Raw genomic sequence first — 21,576 nt, 5'->3', positions numbered from 1 at the left:
TTGGAGGACTCTGGACTTCAGCAAGCGAACCCAAACAGTCACACGCCAAGTTTCCCCGAAGCCTGGACTGGTGGTCCCACTGGACCAGTTGCTAACAACAGACATTGAAGGAGATGGGAGGTCCAGGATCAGGCCGCATGGGGCAGGACCCTCTCCTCCAGAGGATCTGGAGGCCATATTCGGAGGCTCCAGCCTCCGGCTTGGGATGCTCCAAGGGAAAAGAAGCTGGGAATCACTCCCTGGGCTGGCTTGCACGTTGGCCAGGCCACCGTGGGCTCATTAAGCCACAGAGTCAGCCAGTCACCATTTTGGGAATTGATCTTGTGGTGGACGGATGCCATGACTTAGAAACATAGAGACAGAGTGAGCCAGAAGGGGTCCCCCAGGCCATCTAGTCTGACCCCCTGCTCCAGCCGGCTCTGCTCATGACATGCCCACCATGTGGACGTCCAGCCTATCCTTGAACACCTGCACCGATGGGGTCTCAGCCACCTCCCGGGGAAGCCCATTCCACGCCCTCGGGGTCCTGATGTCAGGAAGTGCTTCCTGGCATCCAAACTGAACCTGGGTTCCCTGAGCTTGGCCCCCTTGGAGTGCATCCTGCCCTCCTCTGCAGGGGAAAAGGGCCATGACCCACCCCTGCGAGGTACCTGCTCATGTACCTGCATGCCGCTAGCAGGCCCCCTCTGAGCCCCCTCCTCTCAAGAGGACCTGGGCAGCCTATAACAACTCCAGCACCTCACGCAAGCTGTGGGTCCTTGCAGTTATGTGACACCTGTGCAACCCTTATGTCCCCCCCGCCGCCCCCCAGTGCCTAAAAGACACGACAGGCTGTTCTGGCCAGGCCAGCAGAGCCACTCTCTGTGTGCATGCCCACATATAGCCTGGCCTGCCTGAGCTTGCCTACCCTGGGAAGCTAAGCAGAGTCAGGCCTGGTTAGAATCTGGATGGTGGACTTGAGTGTATGATTCTGTGGTTATGGTTGTGAACTGCCCAGAGAGCTTCAGATATCAGCGGAATAGAAATTAACAATAATATAATGAGGAGGAGGAGGAGGAGGAGAACAGCTGCAGCTACAAGAAGGAAAGGAACCCACCTGCGTTCTGATCCAGGCTTCCTTTTTTTGCTGAGGTTGCAGGAAACAGACAAAACATGAGTTAATGAATTAATTCCTCTTCATAAAGAGAGGAGGGCAAATTAGTTCAATGGGCTTATGACTGAAGTCCAAGGAATTGCCTGCTCCCAGGTTTTTGGTTTTAAATCCCAGCCAATGGGCTGTTGTTATCGGCCCTGCATGGCTGTTGTCATCTTGCATAAACCTTGAACCCACTTGGGAAGAATTAGTTCAGTTCAGCACATGAAGAATCTCAACGGCTTAGGTGCTCATCCCTATGGAGGTGAAAATTGGGTTTACAGTCTGTGGACCAAGCCTGTGAGACAACCTTCAAAGGAAGAGAAGGATTCAACAGAAGCACAATTCTATTCCCACCATGGAGCACCACAGCCGGCTCCTATAAAGCTCCAAAGAAAACCTGCAATGGGTAAAAGGTTCTACTGACAGGAGAGTCACACAGCACGGCTGTATCAAAATTTGTATTCCACACATTCTTCCAGGGAGCTTAGGACCATCCCATTTTTATCCACCCCACAACCCTGTGAGGTAGGACAGACAAAGAGATATGAACTGACCTAAGGCTGCCTAGCAAAGCTCCTGACCGAGCAACCGTTGACTCCTGGCCTTCTTGTTTCAAGCTAGGTCTGCTTCAGCCACACTCTACGGTCCATCCCTGGCACCTCAACGGCGCTTCCTCACATGCCGAGCAGAAAGGGTGAGATGCTTTGTGTGTGAGCAGGCGCACTCTCTTTTGGATTTATTCTCTCAGGTCTGAGCACAAGCGACTGGACCCGACTGACTGCACCGTCTGTGGCGGATGCGCACACCGATGCGCACACCCATGCTCCCCTCCAGGGTGCTCTGCATCTATGCACACACATGGCCCTGTGCAGCGCAGTTGGCAGCACTGCCTCCACTTGGGGTAGCTGGAAAATCTGTTGGGCTCCCTTTGAATGCAGCTGCAGATGAACCAGCCTGCAATCTCTCTGTGACATTTGTGCCCTCCCAAACGGACTGGTGCAAGGTAGATTCAAGAATACACACCCCAGAAAAGTGGAAGAAGAAGAAATGGGGGGGGGGGAGTGAACCAAACGCAGAGCTTGAAGAAAAGGCAAGCAAAACTGTGCATCTTGTGCACAGGATAGCAAGGAAAGGCATTTAGACCTTTGGAAACACGTTGGGAGAGAAGGAGAGATGTGGCCAAATGCTTTCACAGATGAAAATATGGGGCCTCCTTTTAAAACCGGTGTTCCTAGGATTATTCCCATCGTGCCAGTCCATCCCACGAATCTATTCTGACTGCTGCTGGGTGCATGCATTTCCTCTGCCACGGCCAGCTCTTCTCTGCAGGTCTGGAAACCACGATGTGCTGCTGCTGCGGCTTTTGGCCGGGGGTGATGCGGGAGAGGACCCCCCCGCCCCGTGGCCCTGCAGTCTGTGGCCGGCAGCCACGGAGCGCTCGGCTCCCAAGCGCAGCTGCTCCCGGGGACAGTCCGGCTGGCTGCTCTCCAAACGGCAGCCCACTCGCTTTTCGGGTCTCGCCCACGATGGCCACCCGTCAGTGCCTGCTCCGGACAGCGCCATCCCAGAATACTTTGCATCGCCGCTGGGCGACATGTCTCCTCTCGCTGCGGGAAATCGGCGTGGGGTGGCGGATGCGCTTGTCTGCCCCGGAGACCCGATTTGAACTGGGCACCCCAAGTGGCAGCAATGGAGAGGGGAGCAGGGGCATTTCCCCCGCCTGGCGCCCCTCCGGGCACGCGCTTCCTCCCCCTGGCGCCCCTCCGGGCACGCGCTGAGCCCCGGCCCGTCTCTCCGCGCACACGTGCGTCCGCAGCCGGTGCCGGCGGCGCTGGAAAGCGATGGGGAGCCTGCTGCCCCCTGGTGGCAGCATCGAGATGCAACAGGCAGGGATGCAGACCCGACGTGAGCGGGGGCGGGGAGCGTGCGTGTGTGTGTGTGTGGGGGGGGGGGGGCTGGCCATCGTGCAAGCCCGGATTTTCTCTGGCTCCCCAGGGCGCATGTGAGGCAGTCAGCCGGCCGAGTTTAAAGATCGGGCCAGCTGCCATTCCTGTCCCTCCGCAGCTCATCTTCCTAATTTTCGTCTTCCTAATTAGGCCTTTTCCCCTTAGCCAAAGCGAAGAAAATCGCGCTCATCAAGGCGGCCCCTGCTCTGCACGGAGAAAATGGCTCACCGGGCGATCCGGAACCCGGGGGATGCACCCGGGACGTTTTCCCAGCAGGGCAGCGAAAGCGATGAAAGCGGTGAGTGAAGAGACGCCCGGCTGGTCTCCAAACAGGGAGCAGCCTCGAGCAGTGGGGGCAGACAGCGCGGCAACCGTGCTGGGGACAATTATTGCAATCACGGTTAGTCCTGTGACCCTGCCCGGGATAATCCATGCCACAACGGCTGCGGCGGCACGGGGGGTGAAGGCGAGTGGCCCGGGCCGCAACCAGAATCGGCGGAGCCATCTGTGGTCCTGCCTTTGGCTCCCCGGCTCGCTCCGTCCAAGTTCAGGCCGAAATGTGGTGCCCGCCTGAATTGGGTTTGCACGCCTATCTAATGTGAAACCGGAGCTATTTTATTTATTCATTCATTCATTTACCTAGCATGTCTGCATGCCGTTCCATTCGCATGAGCCTCGGGACGGCTTACATACAATAAATAAAAACAATACCAATAGTGCACATAAAATCCAGATTCACCCTGGTTCTTTCCTAAAATCCAGATTCACCCTGGTTCTTTCCTAACGGCCGCAGTCTGGGCAGTCAGTAAGGCATGGGGCTCGGGCTTTTAGTATTACTCGAGGTAAATTCAGGCTTGGAGAATCTCCTATGGCCTGTTCTTCACTGTGGGGTCATTTGGGGGAAAGCCAGACTGGGACTTGGCGGGCCAGATGCATACAGCAGGCCTGAGGGTTGGTGCTCTTGCCTGATTCCCTGGGAGCAAGGCAAAAGCAGAGCAAGAGGGTTCGGGTCTCCAATTTCAGCCACCAGGAAAAAAGGTTAGTTTTCATTTCAAAAAGGAAAGTGGAGTTTCTAGTCCTTATGCTTGAAAGTTGGAGAATATATGATGAATGAATGCACTTTTTGGAAGGTAGAGAAGGGGGCTGAGTGATGGGTTCTGGAAATTAGGGCATACCTAGCAAAATTGGAATACAGTGTACAGAACAAGAGAGATGATGCTTCGCCTTTCAGTTTGCACCGTTTAGGCAAGTGCAGGTGTTTCCCCGGCTGGAAACCTGGTCATGCTCCCACGCCAAGTCTCTCGTCTGGCGCCCGCCAGATCTGTTGAACTGCACACACATCTGCAGCGAGCTGGGCATGTACTCCAAGATGCCTGGCGCTGGGAAAGGTTTCCTACACTGACTGCAATTACTTCCAAGTTGCTCTCACAGTACATCCAGGTCATCCCTCCACCAGCTCAGTTTGAACATGCTTTGCTTCTGTGCACTGGAGGTGGGAAGGGTGCTGAGCAGTTGCCCCCCCCCCCAGCAGAACTCACAGCTTTCTGCACATGTGCTACCCAGGCATGTCAGGGCCTTTGCAGTGGACTCAAGCCTTCCCTCAAGTCTTGCAGATTCTCAGACGCGCAGACCATTTTTTAAAATCATAGGTGATTTCGTGCAAATCTAGTCAAAGGAAAATGGCCACACCAGACCAAAGAGGCGGACGTGTGGCGATGGGTGCTTTGGCAGGATTGGCAGGTGGGCTCGTGCATTGGCAGGGGTGTGCATTTGCACAAGTGAAAATTTGTGCAAATGCATACAAATGCATTTGCAGAAAATCCAATTTCCTCAATGAGCAGATGATAGAGGGAAAGGTACCCTCCCACCTGTGAAAGGCAGACATATCAAATTTTGCGGTAGTCACACAGCTCTGGTAGCCACGGACCTTTGCGTCCCACATGCTCCCCTCCCCCACTACTAAGAAAAAATGGATGCGATGAGGGCTCAGTGATGCAGCTTAACTGACAAGCCCCCTGTTCCCGTCACAGCTTTTCCATGCTCCAAAAACAGCCACTCTCTTTGGGCAACTCACCGGCTCCGGCGGTGGCCTGATTTTTTTTTCTTTTTCTTCTTGGGTGGGGGAGAGGTGGAGCTGCTGGACCGCCTCTTCAGCCTGCAAGAGACCGAGCAGAGAGCAAGGGTTGGCATCTTTCCTAAAGCATTCCCCATGTTTCTAGTCCTCTTGAGATGAGAAGGAAAATGCCTTTATAGTAATGTTGGGGCTCAAACAACAAACGCATCTTTGCAGCAATCCTCACCCTGCACCCCTCGCATACAGAAAACTAGCAAATCAGGAAGAATGGTTGTTGTAAACTAGTTTTCTCCATGATCTGCTAGATGATGGACATGTCTGGAAGAGGTTGGGCTGGGGAAGGCTGGATAAGACCTTGCCAAGAGACTGGGATGCCACGAGGAGGCTTGGAAGCCACAGGAAGGGGGGAAAGGAGCTGCCTGTGTGTGACCCCCCAGGACCTGGCCGGGGCCTTGGAAGCTCACCTGTATTCTCGGTGGCTGCTGTCATATTCATAGCAGCCCATGGAGCAGTCGCAGTGCAGCGAAAAGTCCTCCTGGAACTCTGGGTACTGCCCCGAATACTCGTCTCCGTCCACCATGTGGTGGTTTTCTATCACTCTGTTCAAGGATGTAGAAGCACCGGAAGAAAAAGAGAAGCGGGTTGAAAAACAGGGTTTTCCCGACTTGCCCATTCCCAAACACGGGATTCCCGGAAGCAGCACCAGCGAGACAGAAAGAAAGGGAACTCGTCGCAGGACCCAGGCACGATACGGGGATGGGGAAGGCTGAGCCCCAGGTCCACAAAAACACTCTTTGGAAGCACGTCAGGACGGCCCTGGAATGCGCTGTGTGCTGAGCCGGCTTCCACGTTTGCTAAAAAAGCAGCAGAAGAAAGCAAATTCGAGTCTGGAAGGGCATGGAGTCTAACAGCCTCTGAAAGGCGCTCAGTCCAACCTCTGGATCAGCACAAAAGCAGTGCAGGTGAACTCGGGGTGGCCCAGGCGTCTCCTGAAACAGCCCCACCAGCTCTGCAGCCCCTCGGGGTGGCCCTGAAACAGGCCCACCACCTCTGCAGGGGGAGCAAGAGAGGCGTCCGGGGGTCACAGGGCTCTTTCTCCTGATGCACAGGAGTGTGGATGTGGTTGCTGTTGTTAATTCAATTCGTATGCTGCCCCATTAGCCATATGTTCTCTGGACAGCCCACAAAATATACAGGAAAATTAAAGAACTCACGATTCACAATAAAGCCAGTCATAACAATAAGATCAATAAATATAATAATATAGGTAAAATACGATGAGATAAAAGGGGACATAAAATGAGAGGTAATATATTAAACCAAATAAAACACCCTAAGGAAACAAAATAAAATGATACATAAATTAACAAGGTAAAATGTCTGGCATTAAATCATGACGTGGCAGCAACAATTAACAATGAAAACCACAAAAACCTACCAGTTCACCCTTTGAAATCATTACAGAATGTTTTTAATTGGTGCCTACAGATAAAGAGACAATGCCAACTGAGTCTCCAGTGGGATCGAATCCCACGACTGGGGTGCTGCTATGGGAAGGCCCTTCTCCTTCTATCGCCCCTTTAACGGGGAGGGGAGGATGCCGAGAGGAGCCTCGGACGGCGCCGCAGTGCTCAGGTGGGCACGTGAGGGGCAGGCGCCCCCGCAGGCGGCCCGGCCCCGAGCTGTGCAGAGCTTTGTACGTCACTGTGAGCGCCTTGACATGAGCCCGGACGGCGCCCGGCAGCCACCGTGGCCTGCGCAGGACCGGCGTGACGCGCTCCCGACAGCCAGTCCTGGCCGGCAGACGTGGCGCCCGATGTTGGACCGGTCGCAGTGTCTGGGCCATCCTCAAGGCAGCCCCGCATAGAGCGCATGGCCGTAAGCCAGGCATGAGGTGCCCAGTGCATGGAGAACTGTAGCAAGGCTTCCGCTCATCCAAGCAGGGATGCAGCTGATAAGCCGGCCGAAGCAAGAGAAAGGTTAGGCACTCGGCAGAGGTTTAACATTCCTTCAGTCCCTTCGGGGTGCCTGCCCGCTTTGGGAAATGCGCTTCCTCAGCTGGACGGACTTTGGTGGTACCGCAGCGGCCATGCTGCACACCCAGTGTGCCCCAAGCGGCCCAAGAACGCATGTTTTTCCTCTTCCCGCCCTGCTCCTCCCTCCTTGTGTGCTCTGTCATTTCTTGGATGGCAGGCCTGCAGGCAGGGGCTGCTCAGTTCAAGGCTACTCAGGAGCCTTTTGTGTTTGAGGAACAGGCTAAAATGATGTGCATATCACAGAGGGTTTATTAGCATAATTGCACAAAAGGTAAAGGTTTCCCCTTGACGTTATGTCCAGTCCTGGCTGACTCTAGGGAGTGGTGCTCATCTCCGTTTCCTGGCCGAGGGAGCCAGCGCTTGTCCGCAGACGGTCTCCGTGGTTATGGGGCCGGCATGACTAAACACCGAGGTGCAGGAAGCTGTTACCTGCCCACCGAAGTGGCACCTTTTCATCTACTCGCATTTGCATGCTTTCGAACTGCAAGGTTGGCAGGAGCTGGGGCGGAGCACAGGAGCTCACCCCGTCTGCGGATTCGAACCGGCGACCTTTCGATCAACCAGCCCAGCAGCACAGCGGTTTAAACCACTGTGCCACCCGCAGTCCCTATAATTGCATAGGTATGCATTAATTTCATTTATATATCACCCCATAGCTGAAACAGTCTAGATGGTTTACAAAAAGCATGAAAACAAACTAACAGATCCATCAGCTGCACCCCTACCTGGAGGACGACTGCCTAGCGACAGTGACACATGCATTCGTTACTTCCCGGTTGAACTTCTGTAACGCGCTCTATGTGGGGCTGCTCTTAAAGATGGTCTGGATACTTCAATTGGTTCAAAATAGAGCTGCCAGGCTGCTGACGGGGACTGGGCATTATGTTCACATGATTCCAGTCCTCCGTCAGCTTCACTGGCTCCCCACTGAAGTCTGGGTCCAATTCAAGGTGCTGGTTATTACCTGTAAAGCCCTTAACGGCTTGGGTCCTGGGTACCTAAAGGAGCACCTTCTTCCGTATTTGCCCTCCCACCCCTTGAGATCAGCAGCAGAGGCCCTCCTCCGGGAACCCTCCGTGAAGGACATTAGGAGGGTGAGCACACGGAGCAGGGCCTTCTCTGCGGTGGCACCCCATCTGTGGAATGCGCTCCCCAGAGAGGTCCGCCTGGCGCCGTCGTTATTTGTTTTTCGGCGCCTGGTTAAGACCTTTTTATTCCAGTGATATTTTAATAAGCTTTAATATTGTCTTTTCTATGTTTTTAACTGCAGCCAGTGTGGGTCAGGAATTTACTTATGCTATATTTTATGCTGTAAGCTGTCCTGAGGCTTTTTGCGAACTGGACGGCATATAAATATTTTAAATAAATAAATAAATAAATAAATAAATAACAATGCAATATAAGGATCGTGCAAGCAGGGCAGTATTAAAATGAATTAGAAACAGGTAAAACTAACCCTGTAAAAGGGGGAAAAAACCCCAGAGAGGAGTTATCTCCCCAAGCCTCCAGGTGGTTAACTTTAGAAACACAGGAACAGAGCGAGTCAGAAGGGGCCTCCCGGGCCATCTAGTCTGACCTCCGGCACCAGCCGGCTCCGCTCACGACATGCCCACCATGTGCACCTCCAGCCTATCCTTGAACACCCTCACCAGTGGGGCCTCAACGACCTCTCGTGGAAGCCCATTCCAGACCCTCGGGGTCCTAATTTCAGGAAGTGCTTCCTGGCATCTAAATGGAACCTTGTTTCCCTACTTTACTTTACTTCCATTTCATAACCTAAAGGTTCTCTGGGTGGCTTACAAATGCTAAAACAGCATAAAAACTTACATAGAAAACAGTGAAACAATTGATAATCTGATAAAATAGATAAAACAATAAAATTAAAGATAACATCACAAAATAAATGTACCCCCACACACCAATAAGCATAACCAATACATTAACCAAAATTAAATTAAAATAAATAACCCGTAATGTTTTGGAGCCAGCTGGGCCACAGAGGGGAGGTTGTCGCAGAGATGGGGGTGCCACGGAACCCCCCCTCCCCGTGGCCACCCTTGGAGGAAGGCCCTGGAGGGTGAGCGTAGTGCCTAATGGACTGTGCTGGGAAACGAGCTCCAGGAGGTCCTGCCCGTACCATGGCATTTGCGTGCCCCCTTTTTTCCTTTTGTGAGGGACCCAGGGCAGCTCCTGTAGCTCCATTTTATCCTCTCGACAACAACCCAGTGAGGTAAGCTAGGCTGAGAGTGAGTGCCTGGCCCAAAGCTGCCCAGAGAACCTTGGCTGAATGGAGACTAGAACCCAGTTCTCCCAAGTCCCCAGTTCCAACCCTCTAACCACTGCACCGCACTGCCTCTCCCTATCCCCCCAGCTCCCTGTGCTGGGAATGGCAGAGCTCAGGGCCCAGATTGGCTTTGTGGACGGAGGGCACAGATCTGAGTTTCTCAAGCTATTTCCAGAGTGGGTGAGCAGGTGTTCACCCAGGTGCTTCAGGCACCCGAGATCCTGGACTGGCACATGGAAGCAGCGACTGGAGCCCCTGCTCCACTCCCACCTTGGCCCAGTGGAGGCACGTCATGGGCTCGCAAGCGCATTGCCCCCAACGCGCTTGAAAGCCACTCGGGAGCTTGCAAGCACTTCTTGGAAAGAGATCTCGCTGCACCCGCCCCGTCCGCCTGGTTTCTGCTCAGAAGCAGAAAGAGAGCGGCAGAGAGAGCGATGTTGCTGGAGGAGAGAGTGGCAGCGAGGAGCAATATTGCCGGCAGACGCCTGCCCGGGAGGGTTTTAATCTCTGCCGCTCGGGGAGCTTAACCCAATTACAAGCTGAGTGAATAATTGGCTGTTTTAAAGGAAATGAACCCCGGGACATTCAGGCTCGGCAAGTACAAGGCATCAGCAGGCCGGGAAACGGAGGCGGGAACATGGCTGCCGCCGTGGAAAGTCTGGCTGCAGTGGCGTGTCTGGATCGTGGGAGGCAAAGAAGGCGTGTGCCGCCCTGCCTGCAGCATGGCGTGCGATCGGGCTGGGAAGTGGACGGGCGATTCCCAGCCAAGCACACACGAAGCCCACCCTGGAAGGCAACAGGGGCATCGATGGGAGAGAGAGCAAGAGAGAGCAAAGCAGTGCCCTCGCTCGGATTTGGCTTGCGCATGTTTCCTCATACCAGTATCCGTGTCCTGATGCCACGGTGCTGGCCCCAGTTGGTCCCACCTCCGGCCAGTGCAGCCTTCCCATTAAGAAAAGGCACCGAAGCAAAGACAGATGGACCAAGAATAGGTGCGATGCGGGAATGAATAAATGGGCAATACATAAATATAAATAAAGCCAAGGGACGTTTGGGAGGCTGGGTGTCTTTCAAAGAACTTTGGGTCACGCCACACGACCTTCTTCCTGCTAACAATGTTTGTCCACAAAATATTTGCTCTGCTCTGCAAATGGCACGCAAGGGAACGGATGCCCAGTCGCGTCTCAGGGGCTGCTTCTGGGAATGTTGGGCAGAAAGCTGCCTGTGAAGCCCGGTTCTATGCTTAGTTTGGATTTGGGTGGTGCAAAATGTGAATCAGAGGCAATTAAAAGGTGACTTGCAGGGAAGACTATGTGTGGGGGAAGCATTTGCTGCAGTTTTCAGCCACCTCCCCTGAAAGTGAAACACCTGAAGCTAATGCCCATCTTTTTAAACTCATGAACACTAAGAACCAAAGGCATTGCAACTGATCAAAAATATTCATCTCCCCGAAAGGCTGGACAGTGAAAAGAAGCACTGGGTGCATTTGCCTGTTTGGGAAGGATCGGTAGTACAAATTTGCACAGCTACAGATCTGCATACAAATGCATTTGTGCAACACCTGATTCTGTCAAGGAGTGCATGACAGATCGATAATCCATAAAAGTCAGGTGGAATAGATTTTACATCATTCGTATGTTCCTAACCATGATTGAGAAATACGAGTTCAATGCTATTCGGGTTTTCTGTTCCGTTTGGGCTTCTGGAAAGTTTATAAAGTATATGGCGAGAGATAGAAACACAGAAACAGAAGGGGTCTCCTGGGCCATCTAGTCTGACCCCCAGCTCCAGCCGGCTCCGCTCACGACATGCCCACCATGTGCATGACCAGCCTCTCCTTGAACACCCTCACCGATGGGGCCTCAGCCACCTCCCGTGGAAGCCCATTCCATCCCCTTGGGGGTATGGGATGATGATGATGAGCTTAATAAGGGGATTCAGGTAGGCATGGAATCTATGCTCTGGACATCTCTAAGCTAGACTGCTGCAATGGGCTGCACCCCAGAAGACTTCAGAAATTGCAGCGGGTGCAAAAGGTACTGGCCGGATTAACAACTGAGGCAAAGGGGTCCAACCATGTAACATCAATTCTGGCCTGCTGGCATTGGCTGCCTGCAGGCTTCCAAGCACAATTCAAACCCATAAAGCCCTAGATAGTTTTAACCCCTCCGCAATACCCAATGGTGCCCCCTCCCAACCTCAGCCTGCCCCATTCCTATGCTCTGCATCTATGGGCTTCCTCTGGTTGCTAACTCCAAGGGAGCCCCAGAAAGATGCAACAAAGAGGAGGGCCTTCTCAGTGGTGGCCCCCCAATTATGGAATGATCTCCCCACTGAGGCCCACCTGGTGCCAACACTGTCATCTTCTTGGCGTCAGGTTAAAATTTTTCTAAGCCCCACCTAAAGCCAAGACTAGTTCAGACTGGAGGGGAAGCCCCCCCCCCCCAATGCTTCCTTGGGCTTACCCTTCTTCAACTACTCTTATTTCAGGGTAGCAGTGATGGTGCCTTCCTTAAAAAGGAAAAAAGTCCCTTTGATTTCATGTCTCTTCACAGCCAGCATCAGCGGGAAGGGACATGTGCTCCAGCTCAGCCGGAACTGATCAATACATTGAATAAGCACAAGAAATGATCCTGAGCTGCTCTGCGGCTAAAAAGAGGATGGACCAACAGGAGCACTTTGGACCTTGCCCTAAATCCCTCCTCGTTTCCCCTGGAAGTGAAAAATGGTGCTTCTTGGTCTTCTCGAACATAAAGGCCAGGAAAAACATTTCCTGCATGAAATGTGCAGACTGGTGATCTGTCATGGCTTGCTTGTTATTCGGATATCCCATAATAGAACTCAAGGCAGCTGCATGCAGTTCCCAGTGGTCTCCTCTCCAAGCTCAGGCCAGCCCCAGGCCTGCTTAGCTTCAACATGCTCTGCCATTTGGGTATGTTAAGATTCTCCAAAGTTTGGCTTGCCTTGTGGCTGATTCGTGTTTGCATCTATAATGAGAGGCAGTGTGGTGTAGTGGTTAAGAGCATGGGACTGGGACTCAGAGGATCTGGGTTCGAGTCCCCGCTCGGCCATGGAGCCAACTGGGTGACTTTGGGCCAGTCACAGACTCTCAGCCCAACCTCCCTCACAGGGTTGTTGTTGTGGGGATAAGATGGAGGAGGAGAGGTAAGCTGCCTTGAGTCCTTTGTAGGAAAAAGGCAGGTTATAAATCGAAAAATAAATAAATAAATAAATAAAATATTCACTGTGATGGGGAAATTGCACAAAGCTAAAAGAAGTTGCACTAAAATTCCCCAAATTGTGCAAATTTTCTCCCCGCATCCACCCAACTAAAGCAGGGCTGATTTAGAAATTTGCATGTACCTGGAAATTTGTGCAAATTAGAAGAGGAAAGTGACATAAATAGAAGGCAGGTATGCTTGGTAGATTGCGATCAGTTTTGGAAGGCACATTTTGCAAGCTGGAATGAAATTGTCACCATCCTGACCTCCAGCTAGAAATGGGTTGACCTGAGTTGATCTGAAACAGATGGGGTTTGTTTAAGTGGCAGAAGACTGAATGCCACGTCTAAACGGTGATGACTTGTCTTATGGTCACATGCTGACACTGACAAACCAGGACACATTTCGTGAGTGCTCAGAAATCCAGAATTAGGCCAGCAACTATCACCAGTCCCCAGAATGTGCTTATCAGTGTCAGAAAAGTCAAGAAAAATTGCCAAATGCATGGCAGCATGTTTGACGTAGGAACCACAAAGGCTGATACAGAAAACCGGTAACCGGTTTATTCCAAGATCCTGTTTCTAAAAGCAGTGGAGCTGCCAGGTAGGTGGGTGGGCGCTGGGTGACGGGTGCCAATTTGCGAAGGAAGTCTGTTTGTCTGCACGAGAGCAAGCCGCTGCTTAACTATTTCCCACCGTGTAGTTTTGCTGCTCCAAAAAACTCACCAAGCCACTGCTTTGCCCTGGGGTGGGGGAAGTATCTGTCCTTTTACTCCCCCACCCATGGCATAAACCGGGGGTCCTCAAACTTTTTCACCAGGGGGCCAGTTGGAAGGTGCCGGTGCCGGGTGCGGGCCGGAAAGGTGGTGCCAGTGGGGGGCGCAGGCCGGCGAGGGGGCGGGGGCAGGGCGGGCGGGCGTGTGCATGAGGCGGGGGCGCGGGTCGGCGAGGTGGGCAACGGCGGGTGCGCACAGCAAGTCCAAATGGCCATGGTGGGCTGGATCCGGCCCCTGGGCCGTAGTTTGAGGACCCATGGCATAAACTCAGAAACTGTGGGCATTTTTGCTTCTTCGATCTGGAAAACAGAGTAGGCAGAGATGTGCAAACGGCCCTGCAGTTTGGTCCTTCCCTTTTATTGAAAAGCAAATGAAAAATCTTGCATCATTGCAAGCTTCCTAGATTCATAGAATAGGAGCGCTGGAAGGGGCCTTAGGGCCACTGTGTCCAACTCTTTCATGGGGGACAGACAGCCCACCTTGGGGGGGGGGGGCAGAGCACCTCCCATGGCAGCAAACCAAGTTTGAAGCCAGAAAACAGAGTCGAAGGATGTTCGAAGCCGTCATCAAGCAACCCGAAAATCACAATTCATCTGCAGCCACAGCAGCTGGTTCACACGTCACCGCAGGGAGGAAGCGCAGCACCCAGACAAGAGGATGGAAGGGATTTAGTGGATCGTGCTGTCAGGAATGCCTTCCTGCTATCTAACGCAAAAGCCCCGGAAAACTGGGAAACGGGCCATAACTCGGAAAAATCTGGTCTGGTGTGGCATCCTCAACGAAGGCAGGATGCACTCCAACAGAGCAAAGCTCAGGGAACCGAGGTTCCATACAGATGCCAGGAAGCACTTCCTGACAGTCAGGACCCCCAGGGTGTGGAATGGGCTTCCACAGGAGGTGGCTGAGGCCCCATCGCTGAGGGTGTTCAAGGACAGGCTGGACGTCCACATGGTGGGCATGTCGTGAGCGGAGCCGGCTGGAGCCGGGGGTCAGACTAGATGGCCCAGAAAGCCCCCTTCTGACTCGCTCTTTTTCCATGTTCTATGTTTCTATGAATCCAAACTCAGTTGAATCCCTTGTGGATTTCTCTGACATTCCTAACACCAGCCTCCAATTTTTAAAAGCAAAACAGCCATGTACCTGGTTTTCAAAAAATCTTTTAAAAATAATTTGAAAATCAAGACAGGAAGACATGCGCCAAATGAGATGCTTGTGAGCTCATTCATGCCCGTGGATAAGGCGCTGATGGTCCTGCACCGCTGGCCGTGGCCGCATGGCCCAGGCCTCGCTGCTACTCACATGTGCCGCCCGTGCTGGTCTTCCCGCGTGAGCACGCCCTCCTTCTCCATCAGCATCTGGCGGAAGGTCCCAACTTTCTGCCGGATCTCCTCTTCAGAATACCTGCCACAACAGGTAGGGGAAAGAGTTAGGGGAACCATTTATTTACCCTCCCCAAATTGCCCACCTTGGGTAAGAGATGTTCAAATCAGCAAAACTCACTTCACCTAAGTTCTCTGAATCCCAGTGCAAGGTTTGCTGTGACTCACTTGTATCGGATTGCGATTTCGTTTTGTTTTTCCTTTCATACGAAGATCTGTGCATGTTTTCATGTGCATTTTTCAAATGTGCTTATCAATGAGGCACATGTTTGAAATGCACACATCTTTTTCCCATGGATTAAAATGAATCCGAGTGCATTTTTCAAAAGTACACATTTTTCACGCACTTTTTTCAAACTGATTTGCTTGCTTGTTGTGAGATGCAGATACTGCTGCTTAGCTGACGCTCTCTGTGGCAGATGGACACGGGTTGCTGAACCGGGTGGGGTGTGGTTGCAGGGTCCCGGTGCAAGCACGGCCTGAGTCTATGTTTTGTCAGGAAAGTACAAACTGGGTAAAATCCTGAGCAGAAACAAATGGAAGCAAATTTGTTTCCATACCCTTATCCCCGGTTTACAAACTGGAGTCAATTTTTGGTGGTCCTCAAGTTATGGAGCCCCAAATGAGGGTTGACTTCTCCTGACACTAGGACCAAAACAGATGTAGCTGGTGCATTGGAGAGACGGACAGATCTGCTACTTCCAGTTTTCAGGCTCATGTTTGGGTCATCTCAAACTTTTAATTTCTTTTCTTTTTAAAAGTTTGCATGGGAAGTCATATGCATTTTTGCACACACTTCTTTCAGTGCCTGCAGAGTGCCTAGGAGAGCAATCTTAGGTTGGAGACAGAAAGCTTGAGGCCGGCAGGTCACCATCTGCTCCCCCCGCCAGCTCCTAGGACGGCATGGCAGGGTCAAAGGAGACCCTTCCCCAGGCATTGCTCTGCCCCCTTGTGCTTGGCCTCCTTGACAAAAGCCCGGCTCGGTTTCCTTCTGGCTGACACAAAAGGAGCGGCTGTGTATTTATTGGGCGATCCACCCAGATCCTGCGGCTCATTGACTTTGACTTACAGGTCTGGCAAGGAGGGCTGGACACCGGGCTGAGCACGCACCAGAGGGCTCTTTCCTAGCTCCTCGGCCACGGGGAGCGGTGGGTCGATGCCTCCTCGATTTATAGCATCACTGAAACTTCTGGGGTGAGGAGAGAGAGGCGGAGAAGCTGTGGAAAGATTATCTTGCTTCTCTTTTCTGTTCAGGCAGCGGAAAATGTCCATGAGCAGCAGCACCTGCAAGCAGCTAAGCTGGCCAGCCTGCTGTGCCGGATCGCCCACCAGGGGCTGCGGGACGGAGGGGGTGGATTGTCTCCAGGGACCCGGAGGGGATGGCTGGACAAGGAGGCATGTGTCGAAGGGGGGGGGGGGGGGGGCAGAGGGGCAACATCCCGATCCAGGTGGGAGGAAATGTCAATGCATTAGTGAGCGAGGCCCAAAGCATCGGTGTTGCCAGTTGGGGCTATGGCTGCTTGAACCACCTCTGAAGTAAGGAGGACGAGGCTCCTGAGAGTCCACTGAGAAGCAAGGAGGAACAAAACACTCCATGAGATTCTCAAGGGGCATTGCAAGGCCATCATGCCCGTTCACATGTGAGGAGCTCTCCTTCCTCCTGGGATTGGGGCCCAACCCTGTGCAAAGATTCATTTCTTGGCAGGGCTGCTGAAGGTTAATTGCTGTTTGGTGCCCTGTTATCCCCCATCAGAGCTTGGAGATGACAGGAGAAGAAACTTGCGAGCAGGATGAGAGTTCAGGGAGGGCGTCTTCTCCAACCCTGATTACAGCTGTGACAAAAAAACGATCGCCTTTTTGGGGCCAGAGTAAGACAGCCCTCCATGCAAAAGTGCACCTCGAGGGAACCGTAAGCATGCATGCCAAGCCGTACCCTGCATGGAGCTGGGTGCTCACGCTGAGCCGGTAATGAGGGCATCAGCAATTCTCAGTCATCCCACTTCAAAAGAAGCGCGTGCCTGGAGTGCCGCAGGGACCAGCTGGGCAGGGACAGCAGGCCGCGTGGACACCGAAGGCTCCCTCCCAGGCCTCCCTGGATTGCCTGCCTGGAAGCTCGGGATCGTCCAGCCGGACTCGAGCAAAGGCAGCCAGCAGCATGGAAGAGCCCGAGGCCAGGGACTGGGGCTCAGTATCGGGACTGAAAGGATCTCACAGGCCCTCAGCGCCTGATCCACGCGTGGATCCTAGCAGGCACACGGAACTGTGACATCCGTCCCTGCTTGGTCCCTCCAGGCCTGCACTGCTGACACGGGCCGGCAGCAACAGCTCCCCATGCTCCTGAGCGGGAGCCTCCAGCCCTGGCTGGGTCTGAGCAGGGAACCTTCTGCAGCCAGAGTAGGAACCCAAGGACTGGTGGGGTTTCTTTCCCTAAAACAAAAGTAAGATGCTAGTCCTCGTGGTTATTAATTAAAGACTGGTGTACAAAGAGGGGACTACCTTGTACTTAGTGGGGTCCTTGGAGTGGGAGGAAGGGGAGAGCACCAGAACCCCCCTTACGCAAAGTCATGCCCATCTGGCAGCCCCAGCACCGCGGGCTGCAGGAAAAGCCAGTCCACTGCTCAACACATGTGCTGGATTCTTACAAACATGAGATCCTTTAAGTCCATGGGGAATTTCAGGACATCCCTAGCTGGACTATCGGGGCCCAGCAGGGCCGATGCTTCTTCCCGCAGCAGCCTTCCTTTTCTTCTCATTTTAAACATTCTGTTCAGGGGCTTGAATGGGGTGGAGCTCCTCAAAAGCTCAAATGAAAGCTGCAGTGGATGAGGAGTCCCTCAGGCAACTCCGGGTTGACCAACTATTTTTCCTAACACGCCGGGAAAGAAGGAGCATCCGGGAAGCATGGCGAGGCAGGCAGGGAAGAGCAAAAGTTTGTTGTGAGCCCTGCAACTGAATGATGCGGGTTATCCAAAGGACGCCACCATAAAGGCCTCGAAATCCAGAGCATCAAAGGGCCAAAGCGCACCTGCTGGCTGACGTGGCTGTTTTACACTCTTGCAAAAACGTGGCTGGGCAGGGCCGGGCGGGGGCGGGGGGGAGGTGTCTTTCTGCCTGATTTCAGTGGGGCAGTTCTGGGGCAGCTGCTAAGCTGGAGGCAGAGAGATTCCTGGTGCCCTTTTGCGATCAGCTCCTCCTGGCATTCAAGCCTTGCTGAATTTTTTATGCGCTCTGCTCTTCAATAATGGAGCAGCTCAGCACTTGGAGGCAAGAGAGAGCAGCCGCGACCCTTTGCACGCTCCGTCGGGTGGCTGTTTTGCCTCTGCCTGGAGCAGAGCTTGGCTTCGTGCAAAGCACCCCACACCCAGTTCTCCGGGCATGTTCCCGATTTCTCCACCGAAAAGCAGTCCTGATCCATGCCTTTCTCCAGGCTGTTATAATACAGCACACGTACCATTAACGTGGGCATGTCTGAAGAGCAAAGCAGTCATCCATCAGATGCTTGGCATTTTGAAATGCAATCAGCGGCATTTCTTTTTGAAATGGAGTTTGTAACCACTGCGATTACTAAAACCTCTCTCTTGCTGACCCCTCTTGGCACATCCCTTTCCGGAAGCCGGTTTTCAGCCCTGGAGAGGCAGTTGGAGGTCTTGTTTCCATGCTGGCCCAGGAAGGCCAGGACATTCAGTTGTGGAAGCCCAGAGGAGGGAAGTGGCTCTCAAGCATTGTAGAGCCCTCCAGGCAATTTGGGAGGCCATTGGACTCTCCACTATGGCACACTGCCTCTCCAGCCTGGGCGGCATAGGAAGCAGTGCAGTGGCACCTCCTCGGTCTCATCTTCACAACAACCCTGTGAGGTAGGCTAGGCCAAAGTCACCCAGTGAGCTTTGTAGCTGAGTGGGGGCTTGAACTGGGATCTCCCAAGTCCTAACCTAATACTCTCACCGTTAGGGCACCCTGATCCCCAGTAACCAGTAACTCCACCCCTCCAGGATATTGCAAGCAGGGAAATAAACAAGCCACTGTCTCCCCGCACCAGCTCTGGGGCCTAGCCTTCTGGACTGGAGCAAAAGTACTAAAGAAATGTGTGTTCGTATATTTCGAGAAATTTTAAATGGCAGTGCATTGACTTCTAAATGCTGATGCAGTGTGGAATATGCTTAATATAGTAGAGATCCAGTAAGAAAGATAAGACAATGCCCAATTTGAGAAAGAACAAGGGTCGCAGGTGCACAGAAGGGAGAGCTTGGCCCTGCTCCGTCTGGGCTGCCCACTTGCCAGGGAAATCTGTGCATAAGCGGAACTACTCCATCAGCTCTGCCGGAAGTCTCCCTGCTCTGTTTTCCTCTTCCCTCCTCATCCGATTTTACTCAAATGCTGTCCTATTTTATTTATTTGATGCATATTTAGGGAGGCATTTTTATCCCTCCCTCATCATACTGGATCCCAAAGGCATCATCCCATGAAGCTAATGGATGGGAGATTTGGGGCGGAGAAGAGGAAGGGATGCTCACATGCTTGGATTTCAGACCAGCAACCCGGACTCTGAGGCATGGCTGTGAGGCTGGTCCTTGGAGAATTTTCCGCTCCGCTCTGCTCCCCTCCCCTCCCCTCCCACCAAACCAGCTGCAGTGACAAAGCAGCCAAGGAGAGTGCATTAGCCACGGTGCACGGCCAGGAGGAATAACTGCATCAGTGCCCATCAGCCACCCCCATCTCCAAAGCAGCGCATCAGGGAGACGCACACAACGTGAAATGTGTCCGTGGCTTTGAGACATTTCAGGAAGGTTGTCAGATAAAAGAGAGCTGGCGAGGCAAGAGACAGAGAAAGCGGGACGCCATGGAGTCATTAAATCGTTGCCTTGTGCAATATACATCAAAATTCAGCGGCTGGAAGTCGAAGGAGACGGAAGCTTGCGACAAAGGAGCTCAGCACCTGCGAGTTCTTGAGCCAGGAAGGAAAGGGCTGCTCCATGCCCTGCCTTTTAAAGGAACTGCTCTGCCGTGCAAATCACAGGGAACCCTGACACCACCACTAGCTCCCCGGGTGCCCATAATGGGGTGTCAAACCCTCAGACCGGCAAGCCAGGTTTGCCCTGCACTGGCTCATTGGGGTTGCCAGGCAGGCCATGCCCCCCTGCCCACTCTCTCGGCAGAAAGACGGGGTTTGTGATCCACCTGCAAATGTTTTGCTCCCATTCGCAAGAGCCAAGATGCCTGCCTTGACAGGGACCTTTGCCTGTGGGATGTTCCACTGGAAAAATTCCTGCCGGAAACCTTGGCAAGCTGCCACCACTGCCACTCCGTGTCAGAAAACTGGGGCAGCTGCACCAAGGTTTTTCCTGATGTAGTGCAGACCTTGTTCAAATCAAGCCTTCATTCAGAACCGTGGAGACTAGCATCTTAATCTACGTTCAGAGGAAGGACCATAACTCGATGCTGGAGCAGCTGTTTCACAAGCAGAAGGTGCGGGGTTCCATCCCTGATGGAATCTCCAAGAAGGGCTTGGCAAATTATGGCCTGAAACGCCAGAGAGGCGCAGCTGCCAGTCCGTGACGACATTGGCCTGCATGGAAGAAGGGGCGTTTGCAGTTCCTGGCAATAGGAATTAAATGAAAATGTGCTGGTGGTTTTTTCCCGATGTGCTTGTGCTTTGCCCTCTGTTCCATTTCGACCCCACTGACCACTGGGATGTGGCCCCAAGCCTCTCCAATTCAGCCCTTGGGCTGTAGCTCTGGTGTCCGTATCAGCATCCATGTGGCAGCCGAAGCCTGGAAGGAGCTGTCCATGGTGCCAAACTATTTTGGGCCACATCACAGAAGGCTCCTGGAAAGTTCAGGCTAACACCCAACATGGGTACACAGCCCCACTGACACTGTAATTGCCAGCCCTGCTTGGCCCAGCCATAAACAAACCTGTATTTGGGAAGTGCCTCGTCGGAGGGCTGCTTCTTTTGCTGCATCCTCCAAGTCTCAGGCTGAGGGCTCCGCATGCCATCTGCTACTCACCCTCTTTAGCTGGTCACACCACGGACTTCTCCCTGGAAAATTCTGTCCTTCCACCAAGCTATCAGCTCCACCCCTGGGACAATATTCCCTCCCCCTGTAACATCCTGGACTGCAAAGACACCCCCTGCCCCCCTCCCCAAAGGGTTCTAATCAAAAATAGATACCTGGAGATATTTTCCTGAACCTTTGGTTCAGGAAAAGCTGCTGCTGCTGAGATGGACTTCCCGTGCCTCTAACTCCACAGTTTCTGCAGTGCCTGAAAACCTCTTGCCAGGATTCAGATGAAGCTTCCCCAGTGCTCTCCTCCGAGATGCCAGGAATCGAGTGTGGACCTTTCTCCATGGAAAAGCAAAACCTTGACAAAGAAGGTGTGCTTCTTCCCTAAAACTAAAGTAAGCTGCTAGTCCTCATGGTTGTGATTTAAGGACTGGTGTCCATAGGAAGAGAGGAAACCATCTGGCACAGACTGGGACACTTGGTCCATCCGAGAACATCAGGTGCCACCGTAAACTAAGTCACACTCATCTAGCCCAGTGTTGCTGACACAGACGGGTAGCCACAGCACTCTGTTTCCAAGCAGGGGCTGTTCCCTTGCTAGTGTGCCCAGCCATGCAAAAGTTAGCATGCATACTGAGCCTGATCCTGCATGGAGCTGAGCATCCCTGCTGATTTCTGCCTGCCTGGCAGCACCCTGGGCTCACGCTGAGCCGGTAATGAGGGC

General features: G+C 53.0%; 1 protein-coding gene across 1 annotated transcript in view; it reads right to left on the bottom strand.

Annotated features, from left to right (window-relative positions):
- SRRM3 (serine/arginine repetitive matrix 3) overlaps positions 1-21,576 on the bottom strand; it is a 68,081-nt gene that overhangs the window by 36,198 nt on the left and 10,307 nt on the right. Inside the window, exons 2-5 of the mRNA XM_044456103.1 lie at positions 14,771-14,872; positions 5,620-5,754; positions 5,156-5,236; positions 1,097-1,126 (exon numbers count right to left, since the gene is read on the bottom strand). Coding sequence (XP_044312038.1) covers positions 1,097-1,126; positions 5,156-5,236; positions 5,620-5,754; positions 14,771-14,872 — 348 coding nt within the window. The remainder of the gene's footprint in view (positions 1-1,096; positions 1,127-5,155; positions 5,237-5,619; positions 5,755-14,770; positions 14,873-21,576) is intronic.

The sequence above is a fragment of the Varanus komodoensis genome, unplaced genomic scaffold (assembly GCF_004798865.1).
Source record: "Varanus komodoensis strain SLA01 unplaced genomic scaffold, ASM479886v1 scaffold81, whole genome shotgun sequence".
NCBI classification, from domain to species: domain Eukaryota; kingdom Metazoa; phylum Chordata; class Lepidosauria; order Squamata; family Varanidae; genus Varanus; species Varanus komodoensis.
Note: the sequence above shows the minus strand (reverse complement) of the source record. Positions and strands in the feature narration are given on the sequence as shown.